Source organism: Bemisia tabaci, chromosome 3 (assembly GCF_918797505.1).
Source record: "Bemisia tabaci chromosome 3, PGI_BMITA_v3".
Lineage (NCBI taxonomy): Eukaryota > Metazoa > Arthropoda > Insecta > Hemiptera > Aleyrodidae > Bemisia > Bemisia tabaci.
This window is the reverse complement of record NC_092795.1, coordinates 7188970-7208303: the sequence shown is the minus strand read 5'-3', so window position 1 is coordinate 7208303 and position 19334 is coordinate 7188970. Positions and strand designations below refer to the sequence as shown.

Below are 19334 nucleotides of genomic sequence, written 5' to 3'. Positions count from 1 at the left end.
AGTGAAACTTGATTTCCCATCACCTGTAAGAAAAGCGAGCAAATTCCGAAACGTTTCAGATGAGTTAGTGCCTTCCGGTGGAATCGTAATAACTGCGGATACTGACAATGAGAGGGAAATCGAACGGTTAAAAAAAGGAGTAAAAAACGAGGGACCGGCACGCTGCAGGCGGGAACTAGAATGATACATTAATGCTTTGACAGGAAGAATCGTTTGAGGTATGATACCGATCTATTTTTAAACAGGGATTCCCGATTTCGGAATCCTGCACTCTTGCATTGACGTCATTCCGATTGCGTCTCTGTTGTACAGGCTGGAATACGGATGTTGCCTCGGTATTTTATAAAACCACCGATGTTCTCGCATGCAAATCAATAATCCAGGTATTTTCTCGGTGAGGGGCGTAAAAGACTTCCAATGCTGCTAAGATTGTGCAGCGTGGTTCTCCAGTTGTAAGAAGCTTATCCGACCGTTCTGTTATGAATTTTTTCCTGAATCTGCTCCGAATTTTTCCTCACTATTGTAAGGAAGTAAGTCGACTGTGAAATGAATTTCATTTGCCTATAAAACAGCCAAAAGTATCACAAGCCTATAAAAAATTGCACAATCTTAGCAGCATTGCAAGCCTCATACGCCTTTTCACCGAAAAATGCCGAATTCACTTTCAAGTAGATCAATACATTTTCGTGGAGGAAGGGGTACGAAAAATGGATTGCATTTTGCAATTTGGAAATATAAAGTCTGGCCCGGTTTAACAACAACGTATGTGCCATTAGTTTCCCTGTATGCACATAAGTGTTTTTTCAGATGAGCCAGAATTTATGGTTCCAAATTGCAAAATGCAGTCCAAATAATTTTCATTTTTTGTACTCGTCCTTTTCAGTGTTTTTTCGTTTTGCCTCTGGTTGGGGACTTCTCGATGACCGAGCAAGCACAGCGGGCCTCGCGAAAAAACCAAGGTATACGTTTTCGGAATTATGTCTTTGTAATCGGGTAAATTGTTGTCCGCGAGTTCAGCTCAAGGAAAATCAATCCGGCATTGAGAACCATTCCACACGCGGGAAATTACAATTGCTCATTCATGACCACATCAATTTTGTAGATCGACGATACCGCGTCACGTTCGCCGCAACGTCTGCGCTTCATTACTCATTGTGTAAAATCCGGAAAAATCCGTCGGCGTACTCGGAAAAATCGAAGAAAAGCGTGACACATTTTTTTAGCCTCGCCAGGTAAAATTGTCAACTCGTTACGTCTTTACATCTGCGAGTTGGACATATTTATGCTAAAAGGAATTATGTTGCACAGAAACCCTATGCATATAGTTCCTTTTGGATTAAATACGTCCGCTCACGCGGGAAACATAGGGGATCCTGATTCACCTGCGTGCATTTCCATCTCGTCACCTTCCAACCAAAGTACCGCAAGCGCCATGGGACGTTTCAAAATTGCCGGCGTCATTTTACCTTTTTACAGAGAAATTGTTGGTTGAATCTGTTTGAAAATTTCACCGAATTTTATCGGCGGCACAAAGAAAATTCAGTAAAATTTTTGGACAGCTTCGTCGAAAAATTTCTCTGTAAAATAAAATAAAATGCCGGCGGAAATTTTTAAACGTCACATGGCGCTTGTGTTACTTTCGCCGGAACGTGACGATCCGTCCGACACAAAAGTTCCGCTGCGAGGAATATATTTATTGTAATTCAAGGACGAGACTGATTTTACTGTAGCGCCTTGCATGATGCGACTATTCGTGTTCCACGGATGCGCGTGTTGCATGTTCAAAAATTGAAGGCGTTTATGCCTTACAAAGACTGGACTGATTTGACTCTAGCGCCTTGCTTGATGCAACTATTCGTGTTCCACGGATGCGCGTGTTGCATGTTTAAAACTGTAGGCGCTTCCGCTTTTCTCATCTCTTATACTCTCCCTGTAAAGGTCCTGTAGGAAAAGCGGGAGTATTTAACGCCGGGTGATAACGTCCGCGATGGATGTAACGCCGTAACGGTGTCCCGGAGCAACTCCGCACTCTCGCGTCGAACCCGGAGCGCGCAAATTGCAATTTATAGGTGCGACTTTAATCAAGCGTGCAGTGCCAACCGTCGAGTGCCGAGTGCTAAAATCAAGCGCCGAACGTTAAACGCCGAACGCGAACAGTCCCATTAACATCACTGCGCCGCGAGCTGGTTTCTCCCTCCGGACCCAACGAGGCGATCCTTCACGATGTACCCTTGACGGCCTGTTCGACTTTTAAAGGCCTCGCTTTATGGGAAGGCCACGTGAAATTTTACACTGCTCGAGTAGCTTAGGAAGAACGGAGTATCAACATTCGAACGTTGCCAAAATTTCTCTGATGAGGTATGACTATCCCGGGAAGATTCTGAGAATTCGAAGCAAAATTAATGTTTTATCGGGAAAAATCAGATCGTAGAGGAACCAAGTGGATTGTACTTTGCCGTAAGGAACCACTGTTTCTGGCTCATTTTAGAATTAACGCACGTGCCATCAGTTTTCCCATGCAGATTCATGCTTTTATGGTTGAGTTCAAAATAGACCGCGCTAAGCAGAGAGAAACCAAGCCGCATCAGCTACCACGAAATTTAACTGGGCACTTTAATTTTTTAAATTAAAACGGTTGTGTGGAATTTTTTGTGTGCAAATTTTAGTGAATTTTTTCCTTAATACGAGATAATTTTTTAAAAAAATTCGAAGGAATCCGCACAGACGTTCTCTTGTAAAAAATTGAATTGCCCAGTTTTTGGCAAAAGCTAGTAAGGTTTGTTTCCTCCCTTCTAAACGCGGTCCAAAAAGTAGTTCCTCATCGCAAAATGAAAGCCAATTCACATCAACCGAGAAAAAGAGTTCGAAGCGGTTTTATTCCGGCATGTAAGTCAATTTTAGTGATTAAGTTCATCGCTTATTTCCACTTCCAAAATATTTCTCTTCGACTTTGAAGTTAATACGAAGTCCCACAAAGTGCGGCTAGTCAAGCTCATCACTCTCTTTTTCCAAAATACGACCCGGCTCCCTTCCCTTTCATTTCAGATCAATTTGGCAACATTCTGATGTTCATATGACGTTTTTCCTTAGCATGGCATGCGTTCTGGTCGGGCCGTAGATCGACGAATCCTCATTTCGAGGTGTTACTGTGATGGAGGAAGAACGAGGAAAGGGCTCTAGTTTCCTGGATCATTTTTCACCCGGACGTGAATGATGGCCAGAGACAAAATATTTCAGAGACCCCGCATTGCAATATAAACAAGTGAGACTACAGTTACTTTCGGGGGATTTAATATCTCATGGGCGCCAACGCTGATCTTCGCCTAATAACAATACGCATTGCCAAGTAAGTTGTCAAACCGGGTCTCGTTAACTGAACACTGAACAGGTTGCCCGAGTCATTAATTAATCATCGGTGGGTGGAAATACTGCCGTGCTAAGGAAGAACACCGTATGAGCACTTGATAGTTGCCAAATTTCCGTCGATGAAATGTTCATTTTGTGGGAAAGTTATGAAAATTTTGCTTTGAAAGTTTCAGGAGCACTGGGTGACATTGTGAACAAACTATCTAAAAAAATTGGAAGAAAAATATTTATAAGTTTACCTACCAGGAAATTTGTTTTATCAAAGGAAATTTGGCAACGCCTGAATGATGTTCAGGGAGGACTTTCTCATTTTATGAGGCCATATCTCTAAAATTCTTTGTATCTGACAGAGGTAACTCAAGCTGAAATTGTCCGAATGCTTTTTATTAGTAATGAACTTATCATTCGTGTCTCTCTTCGCGTGTTCGTCACCACCCTTCTCAATAATTGGTATCGGTCTTGCCGGCTATTCCTAACTCTTGAACAGTAATGAATCATCATGCTAAATTTTTCAAGTTGACTTTTTTTGGACCGAGATTTTTTAGAAAAGGTATGTTAGAGGTTAGCTCCCAGACACTTGCATCCAGGACCATATTTTGAAATGAAGAACCACTATTTCTGGCTCATTTTAAAAACAGAATATGTGTCAATGGTTTCCCCATGCAAACAGGTGCTTTCATTGAAGAGCCAGAGACAGTGGCTCCTTATTGCAAAATGTAATCCAAGTTATCCATCATGATAAGCAAAAAATAGCGTTGACCCTCGAATTTAATTTGTACCTCGCCCAAATACATTGCTTACATTGTTAGCGTGTGGTCTATAAAATTGTATATTGTTTTTCATTCGGTCTAGAACTAGAGACTAAGAACTAAGAACTAGAGAGGACAGCAATTTGAGGGAGTTTAGTTTTCGGCTGAGAGTGTTTTGATGCTGTGATCAGGTCAGAGACAAGAGACCCTCCACTGGTATCTTGGCAATGGTGGAAGCTTTTACATTCGGGATTTCAACATTCTACTATTGACCTACCCACTAGGTCGATGGTTAACAACGTGTTGGAAGTTTCGTTTTGCAAACAAACCAAAGTTTGGGAAACTTGTTAGGCTCATAACGTCGTCACCCGAAGCTCATCATCCACCAAGTGGGTAGGTCAAGAGCAGGAAAAAGGGTGATGACTGTCGCTGTTGTTATAATGGTCCATACGGAAATTTCCCCAAAAGTAAAAGCTTCCGCCCGTCGCCAAGAGGCCAGTTGAGGGTCCATTGTCTCTGGAAGTGACCGATTGATGCCGACGGTCCCGAAAAGCATCAAACATCATCCTGGCATTCCCGCAGCTGGTACGGCGTGGCCGAGGGGAAGGGGGCGGAACGGAAAATAGGGGAAGCGAGAGATAAGAGCGAACACTGGGAGTGCGCCGGGATAATTATGTTGTTGAATTTGCTCGCACACACCTGTAGCTTTACACCTGAGCTAACTCAAAGCGACGAACTGCGAGTGTCCCCGTGTTCCTGTCGCGGGCCCGATACAAAACCAGTGATCGCTGTCGCCAAATCGGAGCCCCACGCTAAAAATTCCCCGTCTTTGTTCCGGTATCAATCTAATTGGCCGGTAGAGAAAGTAAGAGCCGGAGTGTTTTGGAGGATTCTCTGGAGGGTCGCTTCAAAATGAAACTATTGAAAGCAGAGTTATACTCCCAATCGTGAGGCAAATTTATGAACTCGTAACATGAATAATAAGTCTTAAAACGGAAGCGTTTAGTTCTTTTACTACAAAAGTAGGAAAAAGCGAAGTGCCTTCATTTTTAGTGCATGCAACGCGGAGAGCCTTCGAACAGGTATGGTTGCATGCATTCGGGCGTCACCTCCAATCGAGCGCATCGCGACTAACAACAAGTTCACCATGACTTCTCCAATACTGAGATTCCCTAACACTAAAAATTTGACTCTTGTCTGTAGATGGCTGTAGATTCCTAAACTAAAGTAGAAGCCAAATGAACTGCAAAAATAAAAAAATTATGGTTATGTATACTCTTAGTGAGTTCTTCGTGAAGAAGCAGGCTACACAGTGAGAAAAATTAACCGAACTTTTTTGTCAATATCGGAAGCAAAGCACAAAGTTATCTATAGGCGAGGAAAATATTTTTTAGTTGGTAGCTTTGACTAGAGCGTTGTGTGGCTAGCCACCGCACCTTGACCATACCTTTGGGTTACGTTGACCAAATTTTCGGGCTAAAAATTTGCAGTCTCGTTAAAAGTTAGGCACGAGTCGCTACAATCAAACCTGGACCGCGTCGAGAAAAAATGCAATGCAATTCAATGCAAATGCAAGTCGAAATCGCAACCTCTGAGTGACATGCATCAAGAGTAAACAGAGTACATCATACTTCAGCAGGACCTTTTTTTTTATCCCTAGATGTCCCAGAGTAACCTAGTGGTCCGTACCCTACCTCAGATACGGTTTCGGTCGATGTAATCAAAAATTTGGTCGATCAACCAAGTCCTCTTAGAATAACACAAAATAACCCAAAAAACGGAAATTTTTAACATGCGCGAGTCTAGTTGAATGAATATCCGCGGATGAGAGTCAAAAATCCGGCCGATTCGGCATCGCTGCCATAAACCAACGGTCGTATATTATTGCGTCTGCTTTCTCTCTTTCTTTTAGCTCTGTTTTTCTCCACCGCCTGCTACTTGCCTCTCTTTCTAGCACCTCTAGCAGGGGGCCGGCCCGAGCAGTTTCCCCGCGACAATGTGAACACATCCTCGTCGTGTTGTGCTACGCCGTGCCCTGTGACCCGGTCCGTTCAGTTTTGACCCCGAAATACCGGGCCTCTTCCGTTTTGACCCCAAAATTCCTCGCACCCCAAATATCCCCATCCATCCTTGCCCGACCTCTCTCCGGTGGCCGAGACACTAGAACATCCTATCACTCTTCTTGAAAATGTTACTCCAACATGTAAATCATTTTTGAAGCTTTTGTCATTATCTGGGGCCTTTTTTTTATAAAACTCTGCGTTTTGAGTAAACTTTAAGGCTATGCTTATCCGTTCCTTTTTATCGCAACATTCGATCATTCACTTTGAAAAGAGTGCATAGAGTTTTTTTTTGCTCGAAATTTCATGTTCATTTACCGACCGTCGAGCTTACAATTCAGGATTTTAAGAAAAAACTTCCATCACAGACGGAAAAAAATTAAGTCACAAGCGGAAAAAGTCTGTCAAAGAACAGGTAACGCTTGTAAGCTTCTCGTAAAATCATGAAGTCCGATAAAAGGTTGAAAATGACATCTTTTCTAGAGGACATGTGTTTTTCTCCAAGCCATGTTCAATTTTTTCAAAAATACTCCACCCGTTTTTCGAAAAACATCGCTCGCGCCCTCATACGACAATAATGCTGTTTTTTCCGGGGCACATCTTTCCAAAAAGGTTCAAATTAGTAAGTTGAACTACACTCGTGACCACGATAGAAAAAGGCTCCGTGTCTAGAATCTTGGTTATTCCTAATTTCAGCGTCCAAACTCCTATGAGTCCCTCAGAATTCACTTTCCCCCGAGATGAAGCACCTTCAACTCCAGCAGAAACTTCAACTGAGTGAACGATTTTCATGATGTTTAAACGTAATGTAGTGCCCTCAACAACGTTATCCAAAAACAATGCAGACTTCGTCGAGCTCTCTTTTGGTTTCTTGCTAAAGGCGAAGTCGTAGCACCCTTTTAAACCTTCGGGTGCGTTGTACTGGTGTTGTGTCTCGTGCTGTGTTTCGTGGTGTTGTATATGGGACAATCCAGTCTATTCCACTCCAGTCCAGAGGAAGCCACAGAAAGGGACTCTGAAAGGGAGAAAGGGATTTTCGGTTCTTGCGCCTGTTGTCGGGTACGGATCTACATGTTATATCTACATGTTATTGTATGTTTCCGGCTACAAATTTTAACTGCACTTTCGGAAAAATCGACGCTGACATTCATTCTCAGATGTCTCACAGTAGCCTACGGTTTTGGTCGATTTGACCCAAAATTTGGTCGATCAACCGAGTTGTTTTGACCTGACCGAAAGAAGTCACTCAAGTTAACCCAAACGAGAAAAAATAACACTTGGAAACGTGGTCGTAATTGTATTTAACAAGGTGGTAAAATAGTGCTGGTTCCACGCTATTTTGCGGGTAAAACAAGGCCAGAAAGTTCACAAATTTTTAATTTTAGCCAAATATTTTGAGCTATAATATGTACCAGTACAAGATTTGGGGGGGGGGGGGGGGGAGGTGTTCAGCCCAGGAAGCTTGCATTGAATCTACTGATGTGATCTACTGATGAGGTCTTAAAAGACCAAAAACGTTATAGACCTCTCGGCGTGACCTCAACTTAATATTCCAACGCAAGCTGCCTGAGCTGACGGCTCTCCCCCTTAGTCTTGTACTGGTCCTCATTATAGCTCAAAATTGTTGACTATAATTGAAAATTCGTGCACTTTTTGGCCTGAAAAATAGTATGGGCGCAGACCTATTTTACCACCTTCATTGGAAAAAAAAACACATTGAATCTAGAGTCCAGACTCTTGAAAACATTGACAAGAAAAAGGACTCTTGATTCAAGCAGATTTAAGCTTAAATCAAAAGGAAATCCGCTCAAATTAAGAGGCTTGGTTCTTGATTTAAGCTTAAATCTGATTGAATCAAGAGTATTTTTTCTTGTCGATGTTTTTAAGAGTCTGGACTCTAGATCCAATGTGTTTTTTTCCCAGTGTTGTTAACCCAAATTAACCATTAAAAAGGAAATTTTTAAGTGTGTGGAAGCTTCGTCCGAGCGCAAAGTTGTCTTGGTCGAGGTGTCGAGCATCGAGCTTATTGTTAGATGGCGAAATTTTGATAGGTGAACAATCTCGGTGAGTAACTGCATTCTTCCGTAGATTATGAAACGAATGTATGCACCGCGCGCTGATCGTAACTTATCAGCAAGCGCCGAGCCCGTGCGGCGCGGCATGGCGCCCGAGGCGTGCATTCCTGAAAAATCGTAGGCGGGTCACAGTTATCTTGAGGAAACGTGCCCGAATGCACCCAGGCTTTGCACCTTACTCTAGGTCTCCCCGTGGAAACAAAACAAACGCGGATCTGGGTTAATAGCGCAGTAATTTTGCAACCGCAGAGCGGAAATCTTCCGCCTTTCCCTTCACCTTCGCTTATGTTTATTTTAACCGTCGGTTTGTTATATTTATATTTTGTTTTGTGGCTTTTTTTTCGCTCCGGCTCATCATCGAGTCGTAAGGAGGTCAGCATATCGCCGCGCGTTTGACCCCCGTTTGGGGGCGGTTATCGCTGGTCAGATAAGAAGCCACTCTCGATTTTCGGTGCTAGCGGTGATTTTTCGTCGCAAGTTGGCAACTGTGCCTATTTAAAGTCTTATGAAACTATCGATGTTTTTTAATTCAGGTTGCCTACGTAACTCAGAGGCGGTAATTTAAAATGGGTGTCATTAAAGGGAAAAAAAGTGTGGCCAACTTTCGGAATTTGATGTACTCAATACCATACTGTGTAGTAGTACTGAATAGTGCGGATTCCACACTTCATTCATAATTATTAGTTTTCTTTCCAATTTCTTTCAAAATTTAATTTCAGCGAGGAAACACTAGGGAAAGCTCGGGATCTTTTACTTCAGAAGCACTGCTTTATGCTCCTTCCAGTTGAAAAATTACTTTCGGAGGTGGATCACTCAAATTTCGCATCAATGACATCGGATAACCCGATTTTAATATTTTTAGTAAACAAGCCCTAGTTAGAGTAAATTACGAAACACTCGATTTAAAACTCAAAGTTGAGGTTTACCTTCTTTCAAATACCCCCTTTAGTTTATGAATTTCAATACCTACCCCAGCTCTAGAATATTTTTTACCGATGAGTTTGTGTGTCATATGATTTGATGCTCAAACGAGTGTAGTTTTACCTTCCTGCAAAATCTGTTTAATCAGTTGGCAGGCAACAGAATGAAAGTAAACACTTTAACAGATTCGGTGGAAAACTGCTGCCGTGATCACGGATGTTTGTCGGTGATTTTTTGGTAAAATGACGCAGGGAGCCGCTCTGTGCATCTGATCGAGGAGCAGTGGTGTGGCGTGCTTTGCGATGTATCTATCACCAATTAAATATATGGAAAAGGAACAGGATGTGCTCGACAAGCGCCTTAATAATCGATTCCCTACCATAGCTTCAAATGGGGGAAATATCAACAATCGATCATTCACGCCTCTCCACTGTTGAGGAGATCATAACTATTGATGTAGCTATGGTTTTGAAAAAATATGAATATGAAACTAATTGTATCTCACCCGCAGGGAATTTGTGGAAATCTCACCATTAAGTAAAACTGCCGATTTTAACTATCAGCACGATAAGAATTTTGTTTCTTTGGTAAAATCAACCTCTATTAGTTCATACGCCCTCTTTAAACGATCAAGGATCAAAATTATAATTGCTGGGACTTTCATGTCATTTCGCATGGAATCTGTATAGCTTCACCAATGGTAAAAGCTATCGAAGCTTTCATCGTCCAAGCACGATAATTTCGAAGTGGTTAATCGTTTCCCGCCGAGATCAATGGACAAAGCGTTACTTATCGATGACCTAGGAAAAGGAATTCTAGGAGAATGTGAAAAATATCTATGCCTGCAGCCAATCACATTCCTCCGCTTACAAATGGGTACTCCACGTTTTGTAAGATCAATACGGTAGATTTTGATAATTTTTCAGAAATTTTTTATCAAAAGTATCCTTTAAGAAGCCACTTTGTCAATTATTCGTGTTTCAATAAATATCCGTAATACGATATCGCATACAAGGCATCGACATTATTCACATGGCCTGTAAATCCGAAGATTAATAAAGTCAAGTTTTTATTTAAAAAATCTTATTTTTTAGAGGTGATTTAAAGAGACTGGTTTTTGACCATTTTTCCCCTTTTTTGTTTCAGCCCTCTGGATGGAGGAAGTTACGAAATATAGTACAATGGACACCTTTTTTTCAAACGTACAAAAAGCAGAGGTATCCCTGGGTGCAGCTAGCCGGTCACCAAGGTAAGAAAATCAAAAACTTGGAATTGGGTCAAACTTATCAGTGAATACAGTGTGTTGCTGAGTGATCAGATGACGTATCATATTTTTCATTTTTTTTTTCAACGAAGAATTGATTCCAAAAATCGATAGAATTGACTTTTGGCAGGAGAGGTAGAGAATTACAATCACATTATTTTAATTTGAAAAAAAATGAGGCTGAGATTCATATTTTTACACACGGAGCTTGACAGCACAAATAATTTAAATTACAATCTCACTGCCAGGATTTCAATTTTTGCGTTTTACAAAACATAATATTTATCTTAGATGTTCTTGAAATCAAGGCGAGGTTTGTGTCCGGATAATCCCTGGAAAAAATTATATTCATAAAATGAAATGAGCTTATTGCTTCAATAACATAATTTTCCTTTTTTCGGGATTCTCAGTTTTGTTGATAGCCGGAAACAATAGCGTGGCCAGAAATAGTTCATAGACGGGCAAAAATGTCTCCTGGGTGCACGGAGATATATTAATTGTGAGTTCCTAAAAATTATGAAAATTTACGTTTTCTCGGAGAAATTTTCCAGTGACATCCTTAGACTCCTCTTCCCCCTGGCGACACCTCTCTCTGTATATTTTAGACATTTCTAGTAGTTTTAAAAGTGGCGCTTTTAACATTTCAACCATCTTGCTTTGCGGGGAAATTATTTCTTCGAGGTTTGTCCCTTAGAACACTAATACAGGATTTCCTAAACGAAAGCTGATGAGACGTTGGAAAGCAATATCTCTACAGAGCTATTATTTTAAAAATGTAATATTGCTATTGCATAAAAAGAGAGCCGTATAAGTAGGCTAAAATTTTGCTATTGATCAATTAATATTTTTTCATTCGAAGTGAATCGCCCATTGAGTAAAATCAGTGAATTAGCTCTTAACCTATTAACCCTTTACGGCCCTCGCGGCGTAGCAAAAATAGTCGTTTCATCACTAACTTCACGATGGACAAATCGCTATCGCAAGCCATCTCCAATCCTAACGTTCGTGTTCTCATGAAATCAGACCATTTTCCGCCGACAATACAGCGTCAGTGATTACGACAACCCAAAATCAAACCGATTACTTGAGATTAATTTTAGAGTCATCATTGATGTCAATAGTGATTAGCTCCGTATTTTTATGCGCGCACGTCAAAGGCCCTGCACCGTTCGCAAATCGGGTAAAATAATTCGTATTTCTCTGCAGTTGTGGTAGTCATCTTGTTCGAATCTGACAACCGCGGCGTTATATTTGAAGAAATAGTTCTGAAATAGCGAAGCCAGCAGTTAGCACCATGACGTCTGACGTTAATAATAATGATCACTAAAAACGTGAGCATTATTATTAACTTTTGTTGTGATCTTAAATTTGTTTGCGCCCTCGGTCCCCTTTTAACCCTTTTAGCGCTTTTAAATATAACTCACGAGGCACTGCACCGTGTTCGGGTACTTCGATAAAATGTCGGAGCACACTTTCGTCAGGAAAGACCATTCTAGAACATTGTTTTCGATGCATGATTTATTCTAACGTCATTATTCTTCACTGTTTATTATCGAGAACATTTCTTTAAAAAATATATATAAAAAGAGCGCCTCTATCATTTAAGTAAGCTCTCCTTAACCAGCACGCGTCTGAAGGTTCTTTTCTAAATCTTAAAAAATGAAACAACCTAACAACACCACACGTTGCCTAAAGCTCTCTTGTGTTATTTATATGTGACAGAGAACAAAACATATTCAAATTTTGTGGGTAATTTTGTCATTCTCTGGGGATAATTCACAGAATGTTTCCTGACACTGTCCTTTTTAATTCTCTCGTAAAATATACTCTGGAAAAAACACACTGGATGACACATTGGTCCAGACTCTTGGAAACATTAAAAAGAAAGAATACTTTTGATTCGATCAGATTTAAGCTTAAATCAAAAGGAAATAATATCGAATGAAGAGGCTTGGTTCTTGATTTAAGCAAAAATCCGATTGAATCAAGAGTTCTTTTTCTTGTCGATGTTTTTAAGAGTCTGGACTCTAGATCCAATGTGTTTTTTTTCCAGTGTAAAATTAAACGTGGCAACGTGAAATTCAGTTAGACTGATTCTGGTTTAATCCGTCCAATAGGACAATATTTCGCAATTAGGGACCACTATTTCTAACTCAATTTAGAACGATGTACGAGCCGTTAGTTTCTCTATACATTTACGTACTTTTACCGATGAACCAAGTACAGTGGTTCCTTATCACTAAATGCAGTCAAATGAGACTACATTTTGCAATTCGGAACTAAAATTTCTGGCTCAGTTTAGAAAGAACGTATGTACCATCAGTTTCCCTATGTACATACGTGTTTTTACAGATGAGCTAGAAATCGTAGGTCCGAATTGCAAAATGCAGTCCAATTTGTCAACCATCGAAGTTGATGCAAATCTTTAAACCCTCTTTGAACTATTCGAATCATTCTGAAAACAACTGTTTCTCTTGATTCCTCCTTATTTCGTCGTCGGGTGCCGACCGAAGCGTCACAACCCTCTATTTTGTTTAATGGAGCCTGCAATGATCTCCTCATATGGACGTCTTGCTACCAAACGGAACTATGTGCACTATGACGTGAGCCCTGTTATGCATGCATTCTTACGGGTCTCAGAGCTCATGTCTTAATGCGCATAGTTCCGTTTGACAGGAAAACGTCCGTATGGCCCTCGGGTTCAACGATTTTCGTGTACCGACCGATGGACCTACGTGAAACTTACCACGACTTTAAAAACTCGTTTGCTGGTAATAACCAAGTGCCGCGCCCTTTAAGCTAACCCCACTCATCGGCACCGCGACGCTTACTGCCATTTTGCACGCAAGTTGTTCACCGATGCGCACGCTGCGTGCTGGTGGCATCGTTTTGAACTTGCCGCTAAACGCACGCAAACACTTCATCGAACGATTGAAACACTCAATCCAATAGACACAGAGACTATAAATTCTAGACGATTGTGACTTACACCAAGGTACGTACAGACCTACCTTAAACAAAGTAGACCCCGAGATAATTTCTTCGCGGTTTTTCTCCTATTTTGGAGTGGGCGTTCATTGCAGCCCGTTTAGGGCCTGTTTTTAAAATCATACTTTGAACTGGCCACCGTGGCGGGTCTGGGGAGGGGGCGTCCATGGTAGCGTATCCGCTAAAAAAGGACAAAAGGGGGAAGGGGGAAGAACGAGAGAGAAAAAGTGTTCCTGAAAACTTACTGAAATACTTTCAAGGCAGAACCATAAAACCAAAGTTTACCAAACTGAAGGTTACTCAATACCGCAGAAATTAATACGTAGTCCTCGTACCAATATAAAATTACGCTAAAAGAGGCATTATTCGTCAATTTTTAACTCTCAAATAATGCACAAATTGTATGCTAAAACTGCTTAGAATTCAATTTGCAAGGTCCTATTTTTAAAAAAATTTTGGGGCCCCCGACCCCTCTTGCTCTGGGGGATCGATCTGGGGGGTCATAACTGACCGAATGTTTGTGAGACATCATAATCCTTATTTCAATTTCCTTTTGATATCTGTAGTTAAATTGTCTTCCAAAATTTAATTAGGCTTTGAATTTTTAAAGGTGAGCTGACGAATTGTGACACCTTTTAGGCAATATAATGACCCCGTCTCGTCAACAGGAGATCTCTATTGTCTCAGATTTTGCCGACTGTTTTCCCTATCTAAGAATGAGGAAAACAATACCTCTATTAGCAGAAATTGACGTGCTACAACACGTGAGTCTAGAATTCGAGAAGAGTGTCTAACATGAGTAAAGTTTCATTTTTGTGAGACGGAATAAAAGTAATATGCAATCTGCCATTGCCTTGCCCTGGAGAGGAGGACGTCCAATTTACCTACTTTGTAAGATTGCTGTGCGCAGCCGTGCGGTTCGCAGTTTTCTTATGTTAGTCGTCCTCATTGCACAGAGTGTTTAAGTTGGTGCTTTTTAGCCCGTGACACGCAATGAATTATTTAAATTGCCATAAGCTACTACATCCTAACTCCTCACCTCACTTAAACCACAACAAAGCATCGTGGCAAATTTTTTTCTCAACGCGAAAAGTTATTATGAAATATCTCACGGAAAAAAGTATGATTTCAACTATATTCTTGGTTAATTGCGAAGACAGCAGTGTAGTCACACCAGCCCTATGGTTGAGTCAGCCAGATGTGTGGTTGAATCAACCATACCTTCAGCTGGTGTTCAACCACACCTCTAGCTGGCTCCAAAATCAGCCAGGAATGTAGTTGAAATCACCACATTTTTTGATGTTAGTTTTTAGATCCGTCATTTTTAGATCCATGATGTTAGAGGCTTCTAATAATGCCAGCCATCCCGACCAGCCAATAAAACTGCACGAAATAAGTCCATTACGAAATGAGTCTCTAGTATTCAACTATTTTAACTTTTAGGATACAATTTTGGCTATTCCCTAAAAAGGAAACGAGGCATGTCTCGTGACACAGAGCTTCGTTTGCCTGCACATCGGCGGGTAGGCAAAATCGCACACCCCTCGCGTTTAACTGATCGCATTCTCAGAAAGGTATAATCGCAGTGCATGCTATCTGAACGAGATGGCTTGGGTCAAGCTGGACCATTTAAAAGAGAATCGTCCGATTCAGTCATCTCATTTTGCCCTGGACTCTCAGAAAGAGGTAGATTATAAAAACACAAACAAAATTCTTGTAATCAAGTCTTTTTCATTCCAAGCCGAGCCTGCGCTGACCATCAATTTCAATTATAATGGGATCGCGGTTATAGGACATTTCGTCAACGATTTTTTGTCCGCGCACCTGTTTTTTCCAGTAATTTACGTCCACGCGTTTTCTCGGCACGGGAGTTTTGGGAGTTTGCGAGGGAAGATCTGTACTTTTAAAGGGTGCCTGCCATTCTTACTACGTTCAATTTCGTATAATACCTACTGTGCAACACCTCTGTCGTGAAAAAGTTGCTTCGTGTGCCGCCGCACGGCGGGCGGGCGGCCAGCGCGAAACGCGCATTGGCGCCTACAAACCTAAGTGGATACTTCAAGCATTGTGCAATGCGTGAAGTATCCACTTAGGTTTGTAGGCGCTAATGCGCCTCTCGCGCTGGCAGCACGCCGCGCCGCTCCGCTCTGTTAGGCTTTAATATGTATACTCGCATAGTCAGCGTTTTTTAACTCATGATTTTGAAATGTTTGCACACTCTGCATTGATTATTCTCATTTAAATTGGTGGGAAAAAAATATGTATCAATTTATGAAAGGAGAATAATGATATAATGTGCGGACAAAAAATCATCGACAAAATGTCCTGAAACCTTGGATCGCGGATTGGAGAGAGTGGAAATTCCTGGTTTTCAAGCACCGATTCCTCCACAGATTTCCTGATTTTCCCAGATATTTTTCGTTTACTCATGACTCCGTGAAATCTCTGGGTTTTTAAGGTCCTAAGACCATGTTTTCAGTTCAACTCGACAAAAATCGTCATGCTAAAAAAATATTGTCTGAATGGACTTAGGTCCCTTCTTCTAAGGATGGTCACATAGTGATGGACAAAATGCAAAACCACTCATCTCCGTCGCTTGTTTATTCTCCAGGGTGTCCACAAGTCCGAAATTTCCGGAAAGTCCAGAAACAGCGCTGATTTTTATAAGAGCTGCCCGGAAGCACTGAAAAAGTGCGGGGCTTCCGCATGGAGGTCCGGCATTGTTTTAATTTTTTGTCATCTTTGTTGCTATTTCAGCGAGAAATTTAATTTTTGAAATTTTTCGAATTTCGTCAAATGGGGGTACTGAAAAAGTACTGAATTTTTTTGTGAACAGGTACTGAATTTTATGGAAATCTAATGAAAGTTGTAGTCGACACCCTATTCTCGCTAAATTAAAATATGAGCGGAAATTCTGAAACATCGCAATGAAGATACATGGTTTTTTACTTTGGCCTCTACATATCATTTTAATCTAGGGACATGTTATAAAGAGAGGTTATTAACAATCGGCGGCAACAAAGGTTAAAAGTGGATGATCGAAAGCTTTTATATAAACTATTTGCGGCGAGATAAGACCCTTTTCTTATGACGTCCGCGGCTCAGCAACCTAGCGACCGCTTGCAATATTGCAGCATTTTTCGGTTCCTACCTCGAAGGGTCATTTCGGCAGCTTTCCGGGTCGTCGGAATATTAATTGTGAAGAGGGTCAGAAATGACAACCGGGGAGATTTCGTGTCAACCGTTCACCAGATAACGCGCCGCTGACGTCCGAAGCTCATCACCCGACTTGAAGTATAATGACCGGCTATTGATAAGCAGTTAAATTACATACAGCCATGCTAGTAGTTGCGAGGCATGGATAATCGATTATCCATTTTTCCCAATTTGAAGCTGTGGTAAAAAATCGATTGTTAAGGTATTCATCGCGACCATCCTGTTTATCGATCTTTTTCCATAGATTTAAATGGTAGATCGATCGATGTATCGCAAAGCACGCCACGCCTCTACCTGCTGGAAATGATCGGATTAGAGAGGGGACGAATAGCCTAGAACAGGGGCGAGGCGTGAATGATCGATTATCGATATTTTCCCATTTGAAGCTGTGGTACAGAATCGATTATTGAGGTGTTCCTTGCGGACACCCTGCAAATCGATTCTTTTCCATTGGTTTAAATGACGGAGCAATCGATGTATCGCAAAGCACGCCACGCCGCTGAACTAGAATGAACTTGAAGACAAAGATTGTGTATTTTTAAGACCCCACGCTACTTGTTCTCATCGCCACATAACGTCGTTCTTCTGACGTAAGGGCGTATCTCGATTTCGACATGAGCCCTAAAAAGCATGGAGTTATATGAAGAACAGGGCTCACGTGGAAATCGAGATACGCCCTTACGTCAGAGGAGCGACGATAAGTCGTGTTACTGAAGTTAACGCCGGGGACGAGCCGAGTCCCTCGAAACAGCAGGACTTGTCTCGGAACGGGTCCTGGAGCGCCGCAAAATGTGGAAACCCCAAAAGCTTGCACCTTCGCCGAAACCTAAGAAAGAAGTTTGGAAATAGTCTCATTGGTGCCCTCGTAAAATTTCTGTCAAGAATCACTTCTTGAAAATAACGTGACGAAAAAAATATCAAAATTCGCACTGAAAAAAAAAACACATTGGATCTAGAGTCCAGTCTCTTGAAAACATTGACAAGAAAAATTACTCTTGATTCAATCAGAATCTAGCTTAAATCAAGAACCAAGCCTCTTAATTTAAGCGGATTTCGTTTTGATTCGAGCAAAAATCCGATTGAATCAAGAGTATTTTTTTTGTCAATGTTTTCAAGAGACTGGACTCTAGATCCAATGTGTTTTTTTTTTTCCAATGCGTGGTGTTAGTCAAAAGTTGTATGTTTAGCTCATCCTATTATGATGCTCTATGGTGCGTCGTAGATCTTTAAGAGCTTTAAGGGGTTTTCGAGCTTTTTTGTTTGATATTTTAAAAATATAAGCTTTCAAAGTTTCAAGATTATGTCCGACTTCTCCCACTGACACGGTCCAGTGTAGCTTTGTTCAAAAGGGTGATATCGTATATCTCACAATTTAAAACGACTAAATATTTAAATGTTCGCTCTCAACCTCCATCAAAGTTCATTGATGTGTCGATACTGATCAAAGCTCGTTCTTGTTTCAGGTAACTTCAAGGCCGGCCCTGAGCCCGGGACGATCCTGAAAAAGTTGTGCCCCAAGGAACAACTTTGCTTCCAGGTCCTCATGAAAGATGTTCTCAGACCTTACGTTCCTGAATATAAAGGTCACATCACTTGCGATGATGGTGATTGTATCCTTTTGAACAGAAACCATTTCAATTTCTTTATTTTTGTACCGCAACCTTTTCTTTTATTTTCCACCTGTGCATATCAGACTTTACGACCTCCAGTTGTTAAGTTTATTCATTTAAATCAAAAGTTTGATTCTGGCTGTCGTTTATAAAAATGCAGTTTTTAAACGAGGTATCAGCCATCAAATTTTTACAAATCATATATGAAAAACGAATTTTCACACAAACTTGTAGGTAGTTTTCTTTCAATTTCTCAGATTTTTTTTCTCATTTGAATCTGAATAGTCCTAAAAATTACAAAGAAATATCGATGGCCAAAGTGCGGAATCACGTAGCTGCCGTGTCAGATTTCCTGCAGTATACTTTTCTTTCTTCTTCAGAAAACTAGTCAACGTAATTCTCTGAAAATTTCTCTTATCTGATTTGTTTCCTCTCTTAGTAGGATAGTCTGTCTTAATTTCAAGCTTTGAAGTTGGCTTGTTTCTCTTCGAAAAAACAAAATAGGAGCGGAAATTTTGAAATATCACTCGTGGTTTTGCACTTTGGCCATTGATATACTCTTAACTTTCCTCAAAAATAAACTTTTTATCAGGGGTAATGTGGCAACACTCTGATGTCCATACGGCGCACAGTGGATCGAGTCAATGGACCACTAGACAAGGTACGAATTTAAGCGATCTGATACATGTTTCTTAACCAGAATTTCACATGAAAAACGATTCACACAACGAAAATTACGGAAACCAACTCCTAACGAAGATATTAACGTTTTTATTTCACATTGGTTACGAGGAATTTGAACTGCCCGCTCACAAGAAACTCAAAACTCTACGTGAGTCAAATCGCCCATTACAACGGTTTCAGCAAGCTTCTCAATCGAGCAATGTTCATTTCCCATCATGTGTTGTTCAAACTATTAGCAATTTGCTATAACTGAGCCAAAGCGTCAAGATTAAGGTTGCCAGATTTTTATATCGCAGAGACTGTCATGATAACGTTTAGCGCGCGATGTGAATCACGTAGAGCATTGTGTTTTCATGAGCGGGTGGTTTGAATTCACGCATTAAGAATCATTAAATATCTTC

The 19334-nt window shown here is 40.9% G+C and overlaps 1 protein-coding gene across 2 annotated transcripts in view; it reads left to right on the top strand.

Moving 5' to 3' along the window:
* Positions 1-19334, top strand: part of IP3K2 (Inositol 1,4,5-triphosphate kinase 2) — a 416125-nt gene that overhangs the window by 383652 nt on the left and 13139 nt on the right. For both annotated transcript variants that reach the window (XM_019041927.2, XM_019041925.2), the window contains exons 2-3: positions 10318-10420; positions 18103-18249. In XM_019041927.2, coding sequence (XP_018897472.2) covers positions 10318-10420; positions 18103-18249 — 250 coding nt within the window. The remainder of the gene's footprint in view (positions 1-10317; positions 10421-18102; positions 18250-19334) is intronic.